Raw genomic sequence first — 25,480 nt, forward strand, 5'->3', positions numbered from 1 at the left:
GCATCAACAGCCAAACCCACAAAGTCAGCAGGTTTTTTGCATTGTACTAATCAGTGATACTGAGGCCCTTTTATAATCTCTAGTAATAAATCAACCAGCTCCCAAAAAGGCACAAGCAGGGGCTCTGCCGATGAATTATTCCAAGGACTCATGCTCATGCACTAGTTGACTCACATAGTCAATAGCAAAATGGGTTTTTCCTGGCTGAACTTAAAATAGAGGATAAAAAGGCTTTCAACCACACTTAGTTGTAGGATTACTAAGGAAAACTAAGCCTTCTTCTTAGGAAAACCCGTAAGCAAGTCATGTGGAGATATAATAGGATATTTATAAAAATAGATGCCATTTTATAAGCCTTACAGATCTAAGTAAATAATAACTATAATATGAACTCTTCTGCAGATGCCTTTAAGTTGTAATCAAATGAAATTATTTCTCCAAGCAATATTCATTCAATTTAGATGAGTTACAGGAAGTTATGATTTTACAAAAGATCTAGAAAGGCCCAACTTATTAATTTTATAAATGTCTTCGAGACATAATGCATATTTAAAAGTTTATAAATGTTAAGTGGGGATTAAAAACTAATAAACAGGGGTGCCTGGGTGGCTCAGTGGGTTAAAGCCTCTGCCTTCGGCTCAGGTCATGATCTCAGGGTCCTGGGATCGAGCCCCGCATCGGGCTCTCTGCTCAGTGGGTGCCTGCTTCTCCCTCTCTCTCTCTCTGCCTGCCTCTGCCTACTTGTGATCTCTGTCAAAAACAAAACAAAACAAAACAAAACAAAAAAACTAATAAACTGAACTAAAAAGTACTTTAAAAAAACTATAAAAAGGAAAAAGAAAAACAGTAAATATTCAGTGGCTATTTGCATTCCTCAAGCGTTTGATTTCAAACCCAAGCCTTGTGTTGGTGCTCCTGACACCAGCCAGTTGAGCCCAGTCATCTCAAAATAGATATGGAATCAAGAGGCTTTCTCCAAGTCCACATGGCATTAAATGTATTGGCATATTGAAAAGTAAAATGTTTCTGTTAATCTTCACATTAGAAGCAGGACCGATCAGTGCCAAATAATAACTGAAGTAATTTATTATAAGAGAGCAAATAGGAAAAAACATAGTATATTCAACATTTAAACTGTGAACAGGTGTAATTAGTACGTATTTCTAGAAAACAGTCCTATTTAGATGGTGGGAAAAAGTAATTTTTCTTTTTTTCTCGAGATTTTATTTATTTGACACAGACAGAGCTAGAGCACAAGCAGGCAGAGCGGCAGGCAGAGGGAGAGGGAGAAACAGGCTCCCTGCTGAGCAGAGAGCTGGACTCGGGGCTCCATCCCAGGACCCTGGGATCACGACTTGAGCCAAAGGTAGATGTTTAACCAACTGAGCCAACAAGGCACCCCTGAAAAAGACAATTTTTAAGAACTGAATCTCTGGAATCACTTTAAGCCTCAAGATTTGACGAAGATTCCCTCAAAACCTACAGACCTTCTTTACATATTTAAAGGAGACTCAATAAAATGCCTAATAGAGGATTATGTGTTTGTGCAGGTGTTTAATATCTTTTTAGCTCATCAAGAAGGAAAGAAAGAAGGGAAGAGGGGGAGGAGTGGGAGGGAAGGAAAGAAAGAAAAAGACCAGGGAAGGAAGGGAATAAGGGAAGGAAATGTATGGTGCCTCTCTCCTCCACAAAATTAAATTACGCAGAGGAAAGGAGGTTAAGAGAGGATGTACATGATCAAAATAATCAAAGGATGGGAATAGTTTCTGCCTTTGCAGAGACCAAATTGCAAAAACACAAGGATTTATTACATTTGCCAAGGAGGAACATTTACAAAACCAAGTGAAGGAAATGAGTCTGTGAGAACGTAGGGAAGGCAGGGCGCCATGAGGGAGCAAACCACCTGAAATCATGATCATGTGGAAGTAGGCTGCTCTGCTATTGATAGGGCCTTGGAGACAATATCCATATTTTGTCAGGGCAGCTAGCCAGACCTCACAATTTTCAGAAGAAGTAGAGCACAATTTCTCATGTACCTTGGGAAATACACATAATGTGAAGCAAAGCCCAGAATAGTTAATGTGGCAATAGACCACATATCCCAGATACCAGTCTGGACACTGTGGTTCACTAATCTATCACAGAAAAGGGGTTTTTCATGAAGATAAGTGCCCGACTCAGCGACTAGTCTTTATTATGAGACTGAGACCTTTACAGTTCTGGTCTAATGAGAGAAGAGTAAAATATTCTGATTTTACTTTTTCTCATTCCACAGGGAGGATTGTATTCTGGGTTTTGTCCTTATTGGAAGAGACCAAAAACAGGCACCCTTTGTGCATCTCCGTATTATTTTTAAATTTTAGGGCTCCCTAAAACCCCCAAGTCCCAGACCCACTGGTACAGAACACCAAAGCACAGTCTAGGGGTACAGTAACTCAGACACCTAAAGAGACAGTATATAAAAGCTCTCAGTTTAGTGGGCTAAACAAATGAATAAGCGAAGAAATTCGAGAGATTGGTACAAGTAACCTGGCAGCCCCATCTTTCACACTAACGTCTCACTTTAGTGAGCTAGGGGAGGGACAGGAGTGGGAATGGATTGGGAAATGCAAATGCTACCACTTAGAGAGACTGGGACACTCCATTTTTAAGGTCACCACTTAAGATTCAGTGGAAAATATATGATTCTCTCTCAGCCCATTGTGTTTAGTATTGTAATGGTAATTCAAAAATTGGGGGGTTTAGAATTCTAAAAATATAATGCTGAAGTTATTACTCTATAAATTATTAGTACTAACCTCCGAAATTAAATGTGCCCCTTCGTTCCTTTTCCTCTTCAAAGAAACAAGAATAGCTTCCCAGTTGTTCGCTATTAATGATGGGAAACCTAAAGAGAATTTATTAATATAGGCTTAGTTCTCAAAACACTTCTTGATAAAAATGAAAAAGACTCAGCATTTAATCAAAATTCTAAAATAGAAACAATGACGTAAATATGCAAATTAGAACATTAGCATAACCTTCAGGAGACAGCAAAGGCAAGACTGCCCAGTCATCAAAAATGTTTAGAAGTTGATGAATTTCCTTGAGCCACGCAGGTTAAAATGTTATGTACTCACTTGTACTGGGTATACAGGATGCCTCCTGTGGCATTGACATGGTAATTCTTAAGTTGTTCATCCCCTTTTTTCCAAGTCACATTTATTGAATTCACATCCCCAGAAGTTGTGAATTGACATGTGAGTTCTATAGCAGAAGGTCGTTCTAAGGTGATATTTTTTTCCACTGGCACACTGGAATGTTCTGTTAGCCACAAAAGAAAACAAGACAAAAGATGTTGTAAAAGTTACATTTAGGGGACATCCAATATAGACAAAGCAGTTTTAAGTCATCTATAATAATGCTCTATCACCAGTTTCTGAATGTAATATTCCTTTGAAGAATTATTCTTCTGTTGACACAGATTTGGTTCCCTTTATTATTCTCTTTCATAGTCACAGAGGAAGAAAGTGTTTGTTACATTACCAGAATAGCAAAAGCCTAAGGCTATAATCTTAATCTCCTCAAAATTTCCAGCTGATGAGGTTATGGGGGAAGAGCACGGTATAAAGGAGGGCCCTACCCTCTAACCAGAGAAACACCCCAACTGTAAAAACAAAACCTAAGGGAGAGAAAGAATGGAGTAACTGCTTTGGCTCCTTTAAGGAACCGTGCTATTCGTAGTTATTACAAGAATGTTCTGTGTAAAATATGGGTTTGTGTGTTACACTAATTCTGTCATTCCTAGTCTTCTTAGTCCTTAAACTCTTGTGGGGACTGGACAAACATACAGATGAATGGCAGAATTCAAATACTCAACCTGTACTTCTGCATTTTCACTGAATTTGCAATTCCGGTACAAAACCGTGAGGTCAGGGGCACCTGGGTGGCTCAGTGGGGTAAGCCTCTGCCTTCGAGTTGGTTCATGATCTCAGGGTCCTGGGATCGAGCCCCACATTGGGCTCTCTGCTCAGCGGGGAGCCTGCTTCCTCTTCCTCTCTCTCTCTCTGCCTGCCTCTCTGCCTACTTGTGATCTCTGTCAAATAAATAAATAAAATCTTAAAAAAAAACCAAACCATGAGATCACTATCTATATATAAATATATGTAGATATCTATATCCCACTTATGGTGGATACATTAGAGACAACTTTTTTTTTTTTGAGCAATAGTAAATAAAGGGAAAATAACAAAAAGGTACACTGCTCTTCCTATACTAAATGTGCCACTAAAGGCAACCAGATCATAGAGGAGGAAAACTTTCTTTTTATACAGTTCCAGCCAGTAAATGAAGAAACTCTAGAAATCTGACAGAATGATGCTGTAACTCCTGGTGAATCATGGATCTCGGCATTTTCCATCAGCTGCAGCAACCCTCTCAGACACGGAACTGTGTGTCTCCCAAGGAGGACACCCACTACCTAGGCAGTCATTTTGTCCAGGGTGGGGGGCGAGGAGTAAAGGGGGACGGGGTCCTAAGTCTCTAGATTCAACTACCAGTTTCCAGGAAATATGGAGGATGGAAAAACATGTTAAACAGCACCCCATGAAAGTGATCGACCAAATATAGAGTGTGAGAAAACTCGACAAGACAATCTGGTGTTTTCAACAGATAAATTAGAAAAGGGAAAGAAAGAAACCTAAAAATGAAAAGATACCTTAGAAACACGCCTTTAAAACAACAACAACAACAAAGTAAAACTAAACTATAATAGGGGCACCTGGGTGGCTCCGTGGGTTAAATCCTCTGCCTTCGCCTCAGGTCATGATCTCAGAGTCCTGGGATGGAGCCCTGCATCGGGCTCTCTGCTCAGCAGGGAGCCTGCTTCCCCCTCTCTCTCTCCCTGCCTCTCTGACTACTTGTGATCTCTCTCTCTCTGTCAAATAAATAAAATCTTAAAAAAAAAAACAAAACCTAAACTATAATATTAGGGAGGTACTCTTGTGTGATAAAACAATTTTTTAAAAAGCAAGAACATGACTATGAAAACCAGAACGGTGGTGGTTACTCTTTTTTTTTTTTTTTTAGATTTTATTTATTTATTTGACAGAGATCACAAGTAGGCAGAGAGGCAGGCAGAGAGAGAGGAGAAATCAGGCTCCCTGCTGAGCAGAGAGCCCGATGCGGGGCTCGATCTCAGGACCCTGGGGTCATGACCTGAGCCGAAGGCAGAGGCTTTAACCCTCTGAGCCACCCAGGCGCCCCGGTGGTGGTTACTCTTAAAGGGAAATGGGGGGTTGTGTTTGGGAGAGGGCATTGCAGTACATAAACACATTTCTCAATTTCCTGCCCAATAACGTGGTGTCAGTAAAAGCAGAATGCAGGGCCACAATGTAGAGAGAGAAAAAAACAAAACAAAACAAAACAAACAGAACCCAAATAGCATAACGTCACTTTTAATTACACTGAAAACTTTATAAAAATGCTTCCCTAAGCAATGACCAGGTGCAAAGTTTGCAAACAGTGAAGTTCAGCTCGTGTGAAGTGCTTTGTGAGCACGTGCCTGAAATAACAGCTCAGGAATTGCAGAAGTGCTGAGCTGAATTTTATGCGCAAAGAGAAAGGTAAAACAAAAAACAAAACAAAACAAAAGCCCTAGGTATAGGCAGATCTTAACAAGATTCAGTTATACAGAGAAAAAACTGAGTGGGTCAAACTGCATCTTTTGGTGCATTTGCTGAGCATCTACTGCATACCAGAATTTATAGGAGATGCTAGTAACAGGAGAAAATATCTCAAGATTCATCATATTCAGGGCGCCTGGGTGCCTCCGTTGGTTGAGCAACTGCCTTCGGCTCAGGTCATGATCCTGGAGTCCCAGGATCGAGCCCGGCATCGGGCTTCCTGCTCAGCAGGGAGTCTGCTTCTCCCGCTGACCTCTCCCCTCTCATGATCCCTTTCCCTCATTCTCTCTCTCTCAAATAAATAAGTAAAACCTTTAAAAAACAACAACAACAACAAAACGATTTGTCATATTCAGTCCTAAGCTTCTGTTTTCTGTAAATTTTCCTCCTTCAGCTTAAGCTCTGGGGTACCCTGAAAACCTATTCCTGTCCCTCTGTCAAAGAAATTTGCTTCATTCATCAATTTCATGAAGGAGTTCTCCATTCACTCTCTGTCTTCACCCCAATATAGCATATTCTGGTATCTTACCAAGTTCCAGAAAGTGCTTTACCATAAGTTAAAAATGTTTAACCTGACTACCTCTTTTCCTTCCTTGTGGGACACAGACCATCTACCACAGTCTACAGAAAATTCTTTCACATCCTGCAAAACTCTGCTAAGTTGTTGCTTCAAGGACAAACAAAGCCTCTGGACATTTCTTGAGTCTTTTCCCCAAGTCTAAGCTGAGTGTCATTCATTACTGCTGGCCTCTGCCCAGCCTGGGTTTATGCTTGCAAAGCCACTCTGCTCAGAATTGTGGAGACCCAGGCCTTGCAATAGGCCACAGAGATCCCAGAGCACCCAGAGAAGGCTATTTTGACTCTTGCATTATTTCTTGGGCACCTTACGGGGTTGAATACAGACCATCTTTCTTTCTGGAGGACTGGCAAGAAGATACAGCAGCATTATCACTCCTAGCAGGAGTCAGTACAGAGGTATTTCTGTTCCAGAAGGGGACTCCAGGACACCACGCTCTTTTCAGTGGTACAGCTCACTGGAGCCTCCTAAAATATCGGGAAGTTAAAATATGAATGATGACCTCCATGTCATAAGGGAGGGGCCCCATGTCAGGTTCCTTGCCTGAAGTGACTCAGAGGGCAACACCGAGTATCTTTATGGTGGACATCTCAGTTTCCTCATTTGTAGAATGGCACAAGACCCATTTCGTGAGACTACAGAAAGGATTAAATGAGTTATAAGGAAAATTTTAGTGATATAGTAACTGCCAAATAATTTCCCACTTAGCTGCTTCTCCATTTTCTTCCTTCTCAATACTGGGGAATGTAACAAAAGCTTTCACGTATTGCCTGAAGTTCTGTATTGCTCATATCATTTAATCTTTACAGCCTTTCTATGAGATGAGTATCATTATTATCACTCCAGCTTCATAGAGGAGGAACTGAGGCTTAACTCAGGGTTAACTATATAAGGTTAACTATATTTCCCTAGATCATGCATCCTGATAATGACAGATGTGAATATAAATTTGGATGGGACTGAGTCCAGATTCTCACTTTCAAACTACTGAACTGAGGTTTTAATTTTTTTTTAGATTTTATTTATTTATTTATTTGAGAGAGAGAGCGCGTGAGAACATGCACACCCATAAGCAGGGGGAGGAGCAAAGAGAAAGCGACAAGCAGACTCTGGACTGAGCATGGAGCCTGAGGTGGGGCTCGATCTCATGACCCTGGGATCATGACCTGAGCTGAAATCAAGAGTCATATACCTAACCCACTAAGCTACCTAGGCACCACTGAATTGAGATTTTAAATGAAAGAAAATATTAATAGAAGATGAAATAACTTATAATGCAGCAATACAGCAAAGTGATAATAGACAAATGGTATGACCAACATATTTCAAACATTTACACTTTTGGGGTGTCTGGGTGGCTCAGTGAATTAAGCCTCTGCCTTCGGCTCAGGTCATGATCTCAGGGTCCTGGGATTGAGCCCCCCATCAGGCTCTCTGCTCAACAGGGAGCCTGTTTCCCCCCTCTCTCTTTGCCTGCCTCTCTGCCTACTTGTGATCTCTCTCTGTCAAATAAAGAAATAAAATCTTTAAAAAAAATTGACACTTTCAACTAAATAATTCTATTAAAACTGCACAGTAGCCTCTCTGTAACTCATGCCAGGCTCCAAGTCCTAATTGTTACCTCCCTGTTTCTTGCAACACTTCTCAGATGCTTCTGTAGTTTGCTTTCCTATGAGAAAATCAAAAATATGTAAAAAGTTTCACCTCTAACTTTAAAATACTTTGTAATTAGCCAACAAACTAATATTTCCATTGAACTCAATGGACAATGTTTCAGCCTCCCCAAAACCACAACTGCAATGCATTTCTGCTATTTTAGAGTATTGCAAAAACATCCACGATATCAGCATTTCTAAGACTACACCTATTTGTCTGGTTTCTGAGCTATATTTTAAAAGACTACCCTTAAAGTCATATAGTAATTTGTATTTGTCTCTTATTTTTGTAATTAAAAATTTTAAATTATATGGACACTTAAGCAATTTGAAATCTTCATAGAAATGATAACAGTTAGACCTTAATGGGCCCATTTAAGAATCTTATCACTTGATATAAAAGTCTATTTTGTTCCTTTATAAAAAAAGAGAAAACTGGAAAAAAGCAAATTAAAATTTCTTGCATAGGACAGTGTTTCCAAACATGCTTGAGAAGCAGAAACTTTTATTTATAAGAGTTAAATGCACAACATAAAAAACTGGTAAAATGGGACAATTCCGGCTGAGAGAGAGAGGAAATACCGAGCTCTCCCTTATTTTACCATAGAAGTCAATGAGGTCCCATGTTATATCCTAAAGTATAGATGGAACACGAACAACCCTTACAGAAATAATGCGGATGGCCACTCTAACATGAGGCCAACAGCCCTATGTAAAAGTGAAACGATCCTATTTTTAACACGTTGTTGCTCCATTTATATGATGCTCCTGACCATATGGTAAGTTTATAAAATAACTCCTCTAAATAAGAATAAAATACAGTATCTTAAACTTCATATTCAAAACATGTACAATAACAAAAGAAAATTGCTCCTTGATTCTTATAATATTTAACTCCTCCTGAATTAAATTTCATTCGTGATCTTTTTTTTCTCTGAATCTATCAAGTTATCTACATGCTCCCTCATCAGCGCAGTACTGATGTGATAGAGTCTAAAATACCTGCACTCCTGAATTCATAGCTTAGGACAGAAAATCACCAACGTGCACAGGAAACCCAAAAGGAGGAAAGCCTAACCTGAGGATCAAAGAGTGTACGGGTCTGTATGTATATGTGTGTCTGTATACAAACACACAGATACACACACACACTCTCCAAGTCCTGCCTTGGGAATCCCTCAAGACCTAGGAACTATGTGTCCGGCGTTAAATAAGCACAGCTTATTCTCAAGCTTTTGGGAATTTTATGCAAGCAGCATCAAAAGAAAGAGGAATACTAGAAAATGTGGATGGCTTCTATACAAGTGAAGCTGGGTTTACCAAACATAATTCAAAGCCTCTACAATATTATGGAAAATATTCTAAAATTAGCCAAGAAAAGATGCTGGCTGAATTTCATTATCAAATTTCCTGCTGGTCACCGTTTTCCTCCGTTTCCATTAGTAGCAGGTATAATGGTTATTTCTCTACTTTCTAAACTGATTTTTAAAAATATTTCAAAGAAAAATTCCAAAGGGACATTGCTCCATTTGAATTTTAGAAAGACACATTATTTCTTTTTTTCAACAATGTGGTATTTAATTTGAGGGGATTACCTTGAGTAATAATCCATCAGTCAAATACATTTTTCTACAACGTAAGGGATAGGACAATATTGCAACAACTTTTCACATCAGTTAGAGTTAATCCAGCACTGTGGTAGTAGACTATTATATTTTTGGATAACCAGAATCCTAACACCTTTCCCCTCTGTGTAAGTTTTAATGAGAAACAAAGCACCCTCAGTTACTGTGTAAGCCAAAAATATTCCTTCTAACTCTCTGATGCTAAGGGCAATGCCATTTGGCTAATATCCTCCTACCTAGGACTTTAAAGTTAGCGGAAATGACTTAAGGAGCTAGGCAGAATTGAGAAATTAATCACAACAGCAATGGCAAATGTTTAGCAGTGATAAGGCATCATTTCTTCATTTACCCCTTCATTCAACACTTATTTACTGAACACCTGCTACATGCCTTTCACTCATCCAACCATTCATGATTGTACTAAATATCTACTATGTGTCTTTACCCTGAGCGCTGATATCAAGAGTACAGTATTAACAGCAATATCTTAACCAGACGATGTCAAGGTTTCTTGCTGTCTTTCCTCCTTTAAGTCTTTGACATACTCTAGAATTTGGTTTCCATCCTCATCATAGAACTAGGGAAACAGAAAACTTAGGGGAAAAGCTTCTTGACATTGGTCTGGGCAATGATTTCATGGATATGAGCCCAAAAGCATAAGCAACAAAAGCAAAAATAAACGTGTAGAATTAATCAAACTAAAGTTTCTGCACAATAGGCAATCAACACAGCAAAGACACAGTAAAGAGACAACTTACAGAATGGAGGAAAATATTTGCCAACCTAATCTGATAAGGGGCTAATATCCCAAATATATAAGCAACATTACTTACTCAAAAGCCAGAAAACAAATAACTCAATTTAAAAATGGGCAAAGGACCTGAATAAACATTTTTCTAAAGAAGAGATAAAAATGATCAAAAGATATAAAAGAGAAAAAGAGAAAAGAGAACTCCTATACAATGTTGGTGGGATCGTAAATTGGTACAGCCATAATGGAAAACGGTATGGGGCTTCCTCAAAAAACTAAAAAGTAGAACTGCCATATGACCCAGCAATCCTATTTCTGAGTATATACCTAAAGGAAATAAAATTGGGATCCCAAAGAGATATTTGTACTGCCATGAACACTGCAGCATTGTTCATGAACCAAGATGTGGAAACAACCCAAGTGCCTGCAGAAGGAAGGACGGGTAAAGAAGATGGACTTATTCAGACATGAGAAAGAAGGAAAGTCTGCCTTTTATAATAACAAGGATGAATCTGGAAGACATTATGCTAAGTGAAATAAGCCAGACAGAGAAAGACAATTTTTTTTTTTTTTATTTATAGGTAGACTCTTAAAAAAGAAGAAGAAAGTTGAACTTATTGAAACAGAGAGTAAAGGGATGGTTACCAGGGACTGGGGGGGGGGGGCAGTGGGGGGGCGGTAGGGGGAGGGCAGGGAGAATGGGGAGATTCTGGTCAAAAAGTACAAAGTTGCAATTATGTAGGATAAGACTAGACAACTAATGGAAGGCATGAAGATTCTACTTAATAATGCTGTATTGAGGGTGCCTGTGTGGCTCAGTTGGTTAAGCAACTGCCTTCAGCTCAGGTCATGATCCCAGAGTCCTGGGATCGAGTCCCACATCAGACTCCCAGCTCCATGGGGAGTCTGCTTCTTACTCTGACCTCCCCTCTCATGTTCTCTCGCTCTGTCTCTCTCTCTCTGTCTCTCAAATAAATAAATAAAGTCTTAAAAAAATAATGTTGTATTGAACACTGGAAATATGCTAAGATAGTAGATTTCAGGTAAACTCATCATAGAAAAAAATTACTTTGTGAGATGACAGGTTTATTAGTTGACTGTAGCAACATTTCACTATATATATTTATATATAAAACCATCATGTTGTACACCCTAAGTATATATAATTATTATTTTTAATACTTTTTAAAAAGGAAAAAAAACTGTAACAGAAATCTTAAGTCAAATGAGATCTAAATTATAGATAGTAATACAATATAATAAAATCATTAATTCTCCAAATTATTCTATAAATTTAGTGAAAAAGCAGCCAAAATCCAATAAGTATTTGTTGTGGAACTTGATTCCAAAAAAATCTACATGAAAGAGTGAAAATGTAAGACATTGGAAAACCTATGTTAAAAAACAAAGAACAAAGATATAAAGATGTATCATAATGTTTCAAAAAAAGATTAATGTGTTAATGATGCTGGAAAATACCAAGAAATTAATGGAATAAATAGGTAGAATTTTCTGGATTGCAAGTTGGAAACTTAATGGTCAGGAAGTCAAGTTAATAGTTATCACCAAATTTGTTTTTTATTTATTTTTTATTTTATTTTTTTTAAGATTTTATTTATTTGACAGACAGAGATCACAAGTAGGCAGAGAGACAGGCAGAGAGAGAGAGGAGGAAGCAGGCTCCCTGCTGAGCAGAGAGCCCAATGTGGGGCTCGATCCCAGGACCCTGGGATCATGTCCTGAGCCGAAGACAGAGGCTTTAACCCACTGAGCCACCCAGGTGCCCCAACCAAATTTGTTTTTTAATGGATTGAAAGAGAAGAGAAACTTATCAGTGCAACACATCTGTGAGGTGTGTGTGTTGCTTAATGCATACTTTGTATCATGTGTGTGTTTGCCCATGTGTGTGCATGGGTGGTAAATCAGTTTACAAGGTAAATTTATTCCTTACTTTGTCCAACTCTCTAAAATGTTTGAAAAATATTGAAACAATAAAGGAACAGAGTAGCACATAGGAATTTGGAATATGATTAGGGTGATATTTCAAAGCCGTAGGAAAAAGAACTATTCAGTACAGGGTGTTGAGACCTTGGCTATCTATATTAAAATAATAATTTAATAAAGTTAGTGCCCTATCACACACAGTACATAAATCTATATTTCAAAAGGATTAAAAACTGAAGGGTAAAAAACTCCTATGAAAATATTTCTGCAAAAATGATAGGAGAAAACAAAAACAATGAAACTTCTTCACAATAAAAAACACCTTATAAATGTTTAAAGACAACTGGGAGACAATATTTGCAATTTCAATAAAAAGTGCAAATTAGAATTTAAAGTGTATAGCTGTCTCGCACCAATTAAAAAGTATATAAACCCAACAGGAAAACGGATACAGGGTATTAACACAAACACACCATATATACATAAGTATGTCCAACTCCAAAACGCAAATTAAAACAACAGTAATACAGCTTTTAGCAATCCTGCTGGCAAAGATGAAAGAATTTAATAATATCGAGTGGTGCTAGTCAGGAACTAAGGAGGATTACAGTCAAATATGGGAGTGAGGGAAAAGGTAAACTGCTACTTTGGCGGGCAATTTGCAAGTATGTATTAAAATTAAAATGCACACAATTCCTAATTCAGCAATTCTACCCTGTAGCATTTATCCCAAAGGAACACACACAGTCATGCCCAGAGAGAGAGATGTAGAAAGAAGTCTTCATTATTGAATGGTTTACAACTGAAAACAATTTAAGCAAACTAGGGTCCATTTAGAGGAAAATGTTTAAGAAAACTGGTATGTTTATACTGTGCACACAAGTAAAAGAAATAAGGTATGTCCATGTAATATGGCTAGATCTCAAGAACTAACACTGATCGACAAAAAATTCAGGACGATACATATGGATTTAAACCACTAATATTAAAGAATACAACACAATGTCCCATAGGACTCTACAGTTTCTATGAATACACACATAAGTACATACATGGAACAGAGGTTACCCCTGGAAAGAGCTCAGCTGAGACAGAAGCAGAGGGTGGTCAAAAGGGCTTTGACATCCTCTGACAAGCTGAGATTTTACCCCTTTGAAATTCTATTTGGCTATTTTTCAAACATGCTTTATCTTTTTTTTTTTTTTTGATAACATACTATTGTTTTCCCCTGTTTTACAATATTTCTTCTTCTGTAACTCTACCCACTATTTCTGTCATCTTAAATTCTGGACAATCTAATCCTACTGTTCTTTAGTTCACTCTCAGTCTTGGGGTCCACATCATTGTATTTTTATTTGTGAGCAAGTCCTCAGCCCAGATCCATAGCCAGAGCAGGCAAAGTGTCCTGCCATAAATGTTTTCTTCCATTTGCTTTCCGGCAGAACCAGGGTCATGTTTGTGTTATTTCTCAGCTTGCAAGGCTTGCGTGTCACGCAGGGAATGTAAATTTGCAATCTCAATGCCACTGAGGGCAGGCCTTTGACTTTGAGTACTCAGGGAAGTCTTTGTTTTTGATTCAGAACAAAGCTAAAACCAGGAAGCCCACTTATCGTGGGTGGCCTTGTGCAGATCCACTCTGGTTCCCCAGCCCTCCCCACATCCCAGGTCAAATATTTTTCACCATGTTTATAGCCTTCTGAGGGTCTTCAGTTCCAGTTTTCTGCAAAGATCAGCTTTCTGGGGATTTTCAGTTCCTGCTCCTCTCCTTGCCTAGATTCAAGCCCTCGTTCTTAGATCTGTGACTCTTAGAACTCAAATGCCCTGTCAACAAGCACAAGGAAGACTAACATGACTTCAGTTCACAGGCATGTACCTCAGCAGTCTTTTCATCAGGTGTGATGACTGAGAAACATCATACACATTTGAACCTCCTTGAAGTCATTCTAGTAGGGTCTTCCCTGCCACAAAATGTCTGAGCAGCCAAATGTAAGGGACTCACTATTCTTTTTCTTTTTAAGCTAAAAAAACAAACAAAGAAAACAAAACAAAAAAAAACCCCACTTCTTGTTCTCTCTTCCCGAACACCCTCTTCTCATGTCATGGAACAGGTACCTGGCCTTGGAGTCTGAGAGGTCTTAACACTGACCTCTTGCCTGGCAGGCTCTAGGGAACATGGCTACCTTTCCTGACCTTAACTAGTCCTCCCAAATTTCACTCGATACCATAATCTAAGTATCTCTTCCCTGAGTGACTGCTTTGTCTAACTCCTTGTCTCACCAGGACCTCATCAGGCCAGCTGCTCACATTTCAACATGGTAAATAAAATTTGTTATTGGGAGAGCCTACCCCAACATTACCAGGATGGTCAAGAGTACTGCCCAGTGGTGTTTTGATTTTAACCTCTTTGGTTAAACTATAACACACTGATTGAGATACCAATCACTGTAATATGCAGAGGCAAAGAAAGAAAAATAAAAGTAACAATAAAGAAATGTTCTAATTGCTGTAATGCAAACAATGAATTTCAAATGCTGACAATGGGAAGCTTAGTTCACTGATGTAAAAAAAAAAGTCCATTATCAAAAGAGAAGCTTTAAAACCCAGGGATATCAGAAAGGAAAAACAAAAACAAAAGCAAAAAAAAAAAAAAGAAACCTTTTATTCTTACTTGTCAATTATACTATCACCAATATATTCATTATCTCTGCAAATGCGATTTGCACGTATTTAAAAATAAGGTAATTAAAATACTTCTGTTTTTCATTGTTTTTGGAACTTTTTACATGGTTTCAAAAATAACGTAAATTCCCTTAAAATAGACATAATTATTTTAATAATGCTGTTGAAGGAAATGAATAATTGGGCACTAAGAAAGACAGCATATATAATGAACAATAGCATGGCCCCTGGCGCCAGACCGCCTGGATTCAGAACCAAGCTCTGACTTATCACCTGGGCCTTGTTCAGTTCATTTAAGTTCTTTGTGCCTCCTTTTCCTCATTTGTAAATTGCAAACAGTAGTAGTACCTACTGCACAGGGATATTATGAGGGCTAAATTAAGTTACATTTAGAAATATAAACATTGTATGAAGTCAGTCCCATGTGTCTGTTAAGTAAATAACTAACAACATTTTGAAAACACAAGATAAGTAAACAACCAGGCATCCGTGAATCAAAGGTCATGTTTCCCATTCTCCCAGGCACAGCACCTTGTGTTCCCCCAGTCTCTAGCATCTTTGTTGTTGTTTTATTTAAGATTTTATTTATTTATTTGACAGAGATTAAGAGAGCACAAGCAAAGGGAAAGGCAGGCAGTGGGAGAGGGTAAAGCAGACCTCCCTGCTGAGCAGGGAGCCCGATGTGGGGCTCAATCCCAGGACCCTGGGATCATGAACTGAGCCGAAGGCAGCCGCCTAACCAACTGAGCCACCCGGGTGCCCCTCTAGCATCTTTGGTAAGTAAGCTGCTAAGAGCTGGGCCAATGTCATGCTGGTCCAAAATGTGCAACTAATGTATTATATTTGAATCTCTCTACAAGAAACATTTCATCTCTAGTTTCTAAAAGGGCCTGAGGGAAAGAGAAAACAGTAAGGACAACGCAGAAATATATGCAGGGGGGTGGGGGGATGGGTGAGCCAGGTGGTGGGTATTAAGGAGGGCACATATTGCATGGAGCACTGGGTGTGGTGTGTAAACAATGAATCTTGGAACACTGAAAAAATAAAATTTAAAAAAAAATGTGCAATTCAAGTAAACATAAATATGACCACATGAAAACATTCCATTCATCAGGGAGGTTAAAAATCCTAGAGATAGCAGTAGGAAGAAAGCCTATGGTTCCTAGTAAGCATAAACATATCTTCAGATTTAACTTCTATATTTCAGGAAGGCAGTTCCTAAGACCAAATTTTTTGATGCAAGGGCAACCAGAACAATAACCTACAGGAAAACGCAACCATGTAGGCCACAGGTTGGAAATCCAGTCTTTCAAAATGAATGTCAAATCTTTTCTTTTGTCATATAAAAACAAATCCAGATCTATGTAAACAGAGATTTTATTCAAAAAGTCTATTGCAATAAGGAAGATGCACCGAACTTTGGATCTGTCTGCAAGCATCTCAAAGTCAAACAGAAAATGCCTTTCTTTTCTAGGGAGGGGTAAGCAGGCTAGCAGGAACTTTTGAGAGGAAATGGGACAAACTAACGGGGGGAGCAGGAAGCATGATCACACTGTAGTCAAGCATTAGTGCTGCTCAGACTTGGGTCAAACTAAAGTTCAGGGGCCCGGGAGGAAGAAAAACTTGTTTAAGGTTTGATCAAGCTAAGGCAGAAGGTAACTAATAGGTAACTAACAGACAACTACGGACCACTGGTCTCTTCATAGCAGCAAGAATACTGGTTTTAATGATAGTATTACAGTAAAAGAGTAGTCAGGAGTTTAACCTTCCAAACAGATTAGGTAAATAACCAACCCCACATCAACTAAAATGTCCACTTTTTCCTCTCTTCTTGGACACTAACCCTTTTTCCCCCAGGGTCCTTACTGGGTAAGGAAGGGTGTCTGCTGCCTACATTACCTGGATACTCAAAGGATTTGCAAACTCATGTTCTCATACGGATCTCTCTCAAAGCAAAACTTCATCTGACAGAGGAAACCAATAACTAGAACATGAAAACAGGGTTTCAAAAATTATTTGCAAGGCAACACATTTACCAGTCAGTGAGATGTTATGACTCTCCAAGAAAAGGCTGGAGTATTTTGTCATCATTACTTCTGGGATGGGTAGACTTGTAAGAGGTGAAGCTGTAAGAAGAAGAAAATGAGATCGCATATTATTTTCAAGATGAAATGACTATAAGCTAGTTTTTAACAGCTAAAATGCTATATTGTACACTATTAATGTAAAATAAAATTAATTTAAAAAATAACATAGGATTGTTGTCAGTGCTTTTGTTGTTGTTGTTGTTTTTAAAGATTTTATTTATTTATTTGACAGAAATCACAGTAGACAGGCAGGCAGAGAGAGAGAGAGGGAAGCAGGCTCCCCCGATGTGGGACTCGATCCCAGGACCATGAGATGATGACCTGAGCCGAAGGTAGCAGCTTAACCCACTGAGCCACCCAGGCGCCCTTATTGTTGTTTTTTAAAGATTTTATTTATTTATTTGACAATCAGAGATCACAAGTAGGCAGAGAGGCAAGCAGGGTTGGGGGTGGGGTGGGGGGAATCAGGCTCCCTGCTGAGCAGAGATCCTGATGCGGGGCTCGATTCCAGGACCCTGAGATCACGACCTGAGCTGGAGGCAGAGGCTTTAACCCACTGAGCCACCCAGGCGCCCCTGTAAGTGCTTTTTTAAAAAAAGGTTTTATTTATTTGACAGAGAGAGCATTAGCAAAGGGGAGGGGCAGAGGGAGAAGGGGATGCAGATTCCCTGCTAAGTAGGGAGCCCTACGTGGGGCTTGATCCCAGGACCCCAGGATCACGACCTGAGCTGAAGGCAGATGAGCCACCCAGGTGGTAAGGTAAGTACTTTTTACAATCTAGAATAAACTCCAAATATTGGAATAGAACCTGAGAAAAAACAGGTGTTGTACAAGATAATAAAAAAAGTTTTCTACCCCAAAAGGGCAGTGCAAACATTCTTTTGGTATCAGATGGGAGATGAGGGAAGCATAGCTTTCATTCATATGAGAAAGAGAGAAACAGTTCTTAAGACTAAAGTACAGTTAAAGACTGAACAGATAACGAGAAAACATGTTATTGACTCTGTAAAAAATGCGTTTACAATATTTAAATTCTAATTACACCTGTAACATTGTTCCTAAAATAGACAATTACTCTTACTCCTTTAAAAAAAATCTGTGATTCCTTTTGAACTACTGGAATCTAAGACTGTGAAAAAGAAAGCCAAGTTGAGTTTCAGTGCAGAATGCCTTCCTTACTTTTCCATGGCACTGTCATTGACTCACTCGATAGCATTTTTAATTTCCCTGCCTAAAGCTCTTCCACGGGTACACAAATTCCCTCTTCAATGCAGAGAGATCTGAACGGAGGCACCGCAAGAACAGAAGAAAACTTAAGAGTATATGCCAATCAAAATGAACCCTCCCTTCTTCCCAGGTGTCCCTCTTCTAGAGAGTCCTTCTCAGGCTTCCCACTCTGGCCAGCCGCCCCCTCCCAGCACACAGAGTAAACACTGCCCTCATTGCGGTAGACTCCCACATACTGTGTTCTAATTGTAGGAGGTACTGGTGTGTGTGTCTCCCACCAGACCGTGAGCAAGGATTAATAATTTATGAGGCAAAATGCAATGGCTTACTTAAAAATAAAAACTTTGGGGGGCACTGTATTATTTGAAAGGCAACACATTTACCAGTCAGTGAGATGTTATGACTCTTCAAGGAAAGGTTGGAGTATTTTGTCATCATTACTTCTGGGATGGGTAGACTTGTAAGAGGTGAAGCTGTAAGAAAAGAAAATGCGATCGCATATTATTATCAAGATGAAATGACTGCAAGCTATTTTGTAACAGCTAATATTCTATATTGTATACTATTAGTGAAAAATAACGTTTTCAGGAAGCTCCAAGGAACTAGATCTCATACATTCGCAGATATTCAGAAATATATTGGGCTATCAAATGCGACCAAATTTCCAACTTTTTCTATGCTCTTTTATTTACTGAAAAATCCCTACTGATTTAATCAAGTAGCTTAAAAAAATTTATTGTCTTATCCTACCATTTGTAGTTTCTTTATGAAACATACATGAAGATACTGAAGAATGAGACAAGACTGCCGGGAAAAAGACAGACACAAAGAGGCAGAAAGAAGGTGAGTGAACAAAGAGAGACAGAGAGACCATAATAAAGGGCATAAAATGAGGACAGAGAAGAGAAAATGGATCACAGTGAGAGTTTCTGTTGTTTGGTTTTCCAGCTACAGTTATAGACCGGCTCTACCAAACTGACTTTTGGTTCTCCTCTGCCATTTCTCTCACCTTTTCAAAATCTTTATTGAAAAAAAAAGGTTTCCATTTCCTCCCTTCCACTCTCCTCAAAACTTTTTTTTTTTTTTTTTTTTTGGTACAGTGGCTACTGTTCTTTGTGAGGCATCAGAACTTATCTCCCATAAAAACGACCCCAATTCCATCAAATAAGTCAGAAAAGGGGAAAAGACTGTAGTCTTGGCTGCATTCTTAAAACTTCTCATTCAGTTTAAATTAAACCTGAGCCTTTTTTTTATTTCACTTTCCTAATACTCTGAGCAGAAACTTACTCCTAGTGCAAGATTAGATTTCCAGTTCTTTTCTTACATGTATGAAAAATATTATCAAAGCTGGTGATCACCTTTGTTGCCTCCGCTTATGCACACGTTTGACAACATTGCCTAATAAACAAATCTACCTAGCAGAACCTCACTCTCCAGTAAGCTGTGTTCCAAAGGCTGGATCACTTCTAAAGCAGCTTTGGAAGGTGGAGGGCACTTTCTCATAAAGTCATCCTTTTAACAAATTTAATATGTAAATCATACCACCCCCTGACAGTGATTGTACAAGAAAATATGCCCTGAGTGTCTGACTGGGCTATCAAGAATAGAAAACATTTCTTCCACTCACATTTAATATTCATTCATACATATTCTTTCTGTCTCCACGTCTCTGTCTCTGTCTCTGTCTCTCTCTCTCTCTCTCTCTCACACACACACACACACACACACACACACATGCACACACAGCCCAAAAGGCTCCTATCAACATTCTTTTTCTGATGAAAAAAATTGTTTTTCCATTCTTAGGGCATAGCTCACTTAGAGGTTGTATTTAAGAGGAAATATCTCAGAAAGAAGAAAGTAGATGCTTTTGACTTACAGATAGAAAGCCAGGAAGGTGTGGTTGGGAAGGAATGAGCTGTTCTAGATCATCCGTTCAGTGAAACGTGCAAAACATAAGCTTTGATATCTTTGCTTCCTTGCTAGGGAGTCTCCTTTCTTGGCCTAGCCTACTCCAGAGGTGAATGTAATTGTGAGGTTTCTCATCACACTCTTTATCCCTAAAACAAGACCATAATCCTTTGAGATCATCTAATATTATTTATTCATATTATTAGTAGTATTAGTCACACTATCAAAAGCAATAAGAAAGTGACATAAGCTGAAAACATGTGTTTTATCCTTCCTATTTTATTTAAATAAGTGAATACAGGGAGCACTTGATCCGTGCTTGATGCTGGTAAGGAGCAGGAAGCTGAGCAAACTCGGTCCCTACAGGACCACATGGATGATAATAACAGCGATTTAGGCCCCCAGTTTGTAAGTGAGAGTCATTAAAATTTCAGAGTGCCACCATTCATAGTATGACTATAACTACTAGCCCGTGTATTTTCCAGCTTGGCAGGGGAGAGGCAGAGGATGAAGCCTGATTTACATCTTTGAGAGACTCTGGAGGTGGAACAGAGGTGGAGATGATGCCACAGAGATAAGCTCAGAGGCTGGGGTTATTTTGCCATTTCTCGGTATCGGGCCTGGATGGGAGAGCCTACCTATATTAGCACAAGAGAAGAGAGGTCTAGACGCGGCTTGGGCAAAATCTAAGCTCACAGGAGCTGATGGAATGGGAGGGGGGAAAAAAGTCAAGCTTCAAGAATAGAGAAGTTTGGGCAGCTCCAGAAGATACGAGCTGTTACAACCACTTCCCACCACCTGTCCATAGATTAAAAATACAGACATCCATAAACCAGCCACCACCTGTACCCTAACTTCGTATCCCCTCTAAAGCATTTTTCTTGATCAGGTTTCAGATTCCACTGAACAAGCCCGAAGTGCAAAAGAACATGTGCTATTCTTGTGGTTTTTTTGTTTGTTCGTTTGTTTGTTTGTTTGTTTTTGCCTCAAGGAAAGTCCCTCCAAAAGGCAACGTACACAAACGTCTAGAGTGGAAAAAGCAGGGCCTTCCACAGAAGGTGCTAGAATAGTAAAAGTGAGAAGTTCTTTGCTTAGCCAAGTTTTTTTTTTTTTTTTTTTTTTTTTTTTTTAAATCAAAGAAGTGGGAACGTAAACCTTACTGCTTTCCGTAGGAGGACAACTGGCAGGAGGCAGAGATGGGTGTTTAAAGGAAACTGGCAGGAGAGTCAGGCAGATGTGGTTTGAATACTCCCCCTAAAGGATTAGGCTGAGTCACAAAAAGAAACACAAAATGGAGAGGCAGGAATTTGGATCCTAATCCAAGTCCTCCCTCTGACTTGTTACTCGGGGTTTCATTTCATGGAAAAAAGAGGGAGGATCAGAAGAGTCTAATACTGAGTGATGGCGCCAAGATCACAGCATACATTCCTCAAGTTGTCACGCTCATCCCTCTCTTAATCATGGCAGGAAACTTTCCACCCCGACTTCTTTTACAGTTAGTGGCAAAAATGCCACATTAAGAAGTAACATCTAATAGTTTTTCTAAAGATTAAAGATTTTTCTCCCTCTACAGGGGCAAGGGGCATGCCAGTGTTGCATCAAAGAGCTGAGTAACGACCCAATTTTCACCTATTGTTAGTTTCTGTAAAATAGCAAAATGGTCTCTACTTAAATATCTGTCACATATTACATTTTAAAATAGACATTGCTAGATGGGCTTATAATATACGCTATTAATATTTTTAAGAGATAAACGTTATAATTTCTACTTACAATATTAAGGTAACATTTTTACATATTTCATTCTGGAGCTCCATTTTAATTGAAGTAAATTGGGAAGAAAAAAAAAAGGATAAGTAACACCAGAACACTACATTGGGTCTTCACATTTGCTTTCCTCTAGATCAGAAAAGTTCAATCACAACTCTGTTTAAGAATAAGCATTTTGGGGGCACCTGGGTGGCTCAGTTGGTTGAGCGTCTGCCTTAGGCTCAGGCCATGATTCCAGAGTCCTGGGATCGAGTCCCACATTGGGCTCCCTGCTCGGTGGGAAGCCTGCTTCTCCCTCTCCAATACCTCCTGCTTGTGTTCCCTCTCCCACTATCTCTCTCTGTCAAATAAATAAACATAATCTTTAAAAAAAAAATAAGCATTTTCTCTAAATCCCCCCCCCAAACAACTTTATTATATTTTATGATCCTGGAAGGGTCTAGATTTCATGTAGAGAAAGGTGTAAGTAAAAGCTATTATTAGGGTAAATATCATTCTCTCTCTTTCTCGCTCTCCTCCATATAATGTACTGATTGCTATCAATATGCATAATTACCAATATTTTTATTAAATTTTAATTTTAGCATTCTGATACACAGTATTATAAATGTATAGCCCAATTATAAAAACCCTATAACCTAGGAATGGATAATACATACTATTTATAAAACAAAGGTTTGGAATTCGGAATACATTTCCTCATGGAAGCAATGCTATATATAACCCCAAGATGCCATGCCAAATTGTAAAGGCCATTTAAGGCATGATATGGCTAAACTATAGCATTAAAATATCTAATTACCAATATTTCTAATAAATAGTGCTTTTAGAGTTCTACTTCTGGAAGCTAGGAATACAGTATTCTTATCCCATCTATAATGGCAATAGTAGAAAGAAGAGAAGGGGAGAATTAAGGCTATATTGATTCCCAGACACTATAATCCACAGAGAGTTTGTCAAGAAAAGAAGGTTTGGCAAGAAAATAAATTCCTGATGGGGACATTTTATAAGTCAGTCTTCTAAGTCAGGGACAGTTAAAAAAACAAACAGAAAGCCCATTATCTTTTCTCCATAGAATGAGAACCACTGAGCAAAAGGCCATTTTTAGGGGCACCTGGGTGGCTCAGTCAGTTAAGCATCTCTTGATTTCAGCTCAGGTTATGATCTCAGGGTTGTGAGGGCGAGCCCTGCACTGGGCTCTGAGCTGGGCATGGAGGCTGCTTAACATTCTCCTTCTCCTTCGGCCCCTCCCCCACTCTACTTGCACACATTCACACACACACTCTCTCCCTCTTTAAAAAAAAAAAAAAAGGGCCATTTTTAGACCAACAACAATTGAAGAACAATTAAAAAGCCTAATAGCAAGAACAGTGCGCACTTTTCCAAAGCCTTGTAAGACTGGTTTTAAACCTTGGTCATATTGAAATATAAACAAATTGATCTTTCCTTTGAAAACGGATTATTGCAATAAAATCCATGTCAAAAGGCAGCGTTAAAAACTCTTGTTCAGACTACCTCTAAGTGGTCATTAAAATATGTTAACAGTGAATCTTAGACCAAATAAAACTCTTAAGAAATAAAACACCAGAAGTCTGACTAGCATTCCTGTTCTTTCTAATGACTGTGGGTTTTTCCAATGTTTCACCCACTAGATTTTTCTTTGATAAGACCTAGATTCTGTTCAGTGGTTCTCACCTGGAGCTGACTTTTGCCCTCCATGGGACATGTAGCAATGTCTGGAGACATGTGGATGCCACAACTTGAAGGAGGTTACTACTTGTATCTAATAGGTTACAGTAGTTTCCTAGGGCTGTCAGAAAAAATTGCCACAAACACAGCAGCTTAAAACACCAGAAGTTTATTCTCTCATAGTTCTGGAGACGGGAAGCCTGAAATCAAGGTGCAGGGCTTTGCCCCCTCTGGAGGCTCTAGGGAAGAAAACCTCCCTGCCTCTTCCTAGCTTTTGGGGGTGGCCAGCAATCCTTGGCATTCCTTGACTCTTATTGGCCTCACTCCCATCTCTAGCTCCATCTCACAGCCATCTTCCCTCTGAGTATGTCTGTCTCCCTATCCAAATCTCCCTCTGGTTTCTTTCATAAAGACCACAGTCATTGGGTTAAAGGTCTACCCTAATCTAGTATGACCTCATGCTAACTTGATTACATCTGCAAAGACATTACTCTCAAATGATGTTTCGTGGGTACGAACAGTCAGGACTTGAACACGACTTTTTTGGAGACACAACTCACCCACTACATAGGAGAGGCCAGAGCTGCTACTAAGCATTCTGCAATGACAATGCCCCACAACAGAGAATTATCCAGCCCCAAATGTCAATAATGCCAAGGCTGAAAACCCTGATTTCACAGCAGGAATATCCTCAACTCTGATTCTTCAAAGGGATGTTTTTTAATAATCTTCAAATGGCCCTGTGGCCCTGAGGTCCTTTTGATGTATTTTACGCGTAGATATTTTAAAGCAAGAACATTTCTTACCACCCTTTTTGGCCAACCCCACTCTTGCCTGGAGCCTATTTTGAGGACCTTTTATGGAGAGGCACTAAGTGCTACATGGAGTTTTAAAATGCAAACCAGGAAATCTGTTGTAGCTATTAGCTATCTCCAGACTCTTGGCTACATCCTGAAAGCACTTTGGGCTTCAAGATCAATCAAATGAGATATCTAAATTCCCTTTCAGGATCTCAGAACTATGTCATTATAAGGCTATAAAAATGATTCTATCTTGGGAGTAGAGATACATTAGTAATGATATAATCACAACTTTAAAACTTATAGAAAAATGTTATTTTCGATTAAAAGAATAACACCAGTTTCAAAGATAACATCCATTATTTCTACACTGACAACATACTATTTGAGATAGTTTATTATGCGTGAAGAGTGACTATGTTTTATTAAGAGTAGGGGTTTTTATTTTTAATAAAACGTTTTGAACTTTTTTCTTTCTTTTCTTTTCAAGATTTTATTTTAAGTAATCTCTACACCCAACAGGGATTGTGAACTCACAACCTCAAGATCAAGAGTCATAGGCTCCACTGACTGAGCCACCCAGTTTTTCTTCTACGTCATTGTGTGTCCCAGTTGTTTATTTCTACAATTCACATTATATTATGAAATACGGGAGACCAATGATACAAAAGTAATTTCAAAAGAGGACAGTCCAGGACAAACAGCCTCCACACTTATAATCTGTTTGAGGACAACTACTCCTTTGGAAAATGGTACTTAATTACATAAACTGATGACAGTTTCTCAACTCTCATTATGGCCTAATGTCTATGCTAAGGAAAGCTTTCTCAGAAAGAGGTGAAATTCTTTTTGCTTCTTTTCAAAAGATCTTTTCAAAAGGTTGAGTACAGAATAAAGAATTCTTCCCCCTACCACCTGAGAATCTGCTGCTGACCTGATGACTCATCCCCCTCTAGAACAAGACCTTGCATTCCCAGAAAGGACCTACCCCCGCTCCACTTCCTCCCCACAAGGCCATCAGAGTTGGGAAATTGACATTGATGCATTACCATCTCATCCCGCAGCTCATCGAGGTTTCATCAAAAGTCCTGGAGATGTATTC

At 39.0% G+C, this 25,480-nt stretch overlaps 1 protein-coding gene across 3 annotated transcripts in view; it reads right to left on the minus strand.

Annotated features, from left to right (window-relative positions):
* EMB (embigin) overlaps window positions 1-25,480 on the minus strand; it is a 44,268-nt gene that overhangs the window by 14,126 nt on the left and 4,662 nt on the right. For 2 of the 3 annotated variants that reach the window (XM_032851444.1, XM_032851443.1), the window contains exons 2-5: window positions 18,592-18,681; window positions 16,931-17,020; window positions 3,120-3,303; window positions 2,799-2,887 (exon numbers count right to left, since the gene is read on the minus strand). In XM_032851444.1, coding sequence (XP_032707335.1) covers window positions 2,799-2,887; window positions 3,120-3,303; window positions 16,931-17,020; window positions 18,592-18,681 — 453 coding nt within the window. The remainder of the gene's footprint in view (window positions 1-2,798; window positions 2,888-3,119; window positions 3,304-16,930; window positions 17,021-18,591; window positions 18,682-25,480) is intronic. The other variant, XM_032851445.1, reaches the window with a different exon arrangement.

This window comes from Lontra canadensis, unplaced genomic scaffold (genome assembly GCF_010015895.1).
Source record: "Lontra canadensis isolate GAN:19392208 unplaced genomic scaffold, GSC_riverotter_1.0 scaffold5, whole genome shotgun sequence".
In the NCBI taxonomy this organism is placed as follows: domain Eukaryota; kingdom Metazoa; phylum Chordata; class Mammalia; order Carnivora; family Mustelidae; genus Lontra; species Lontra canadensis.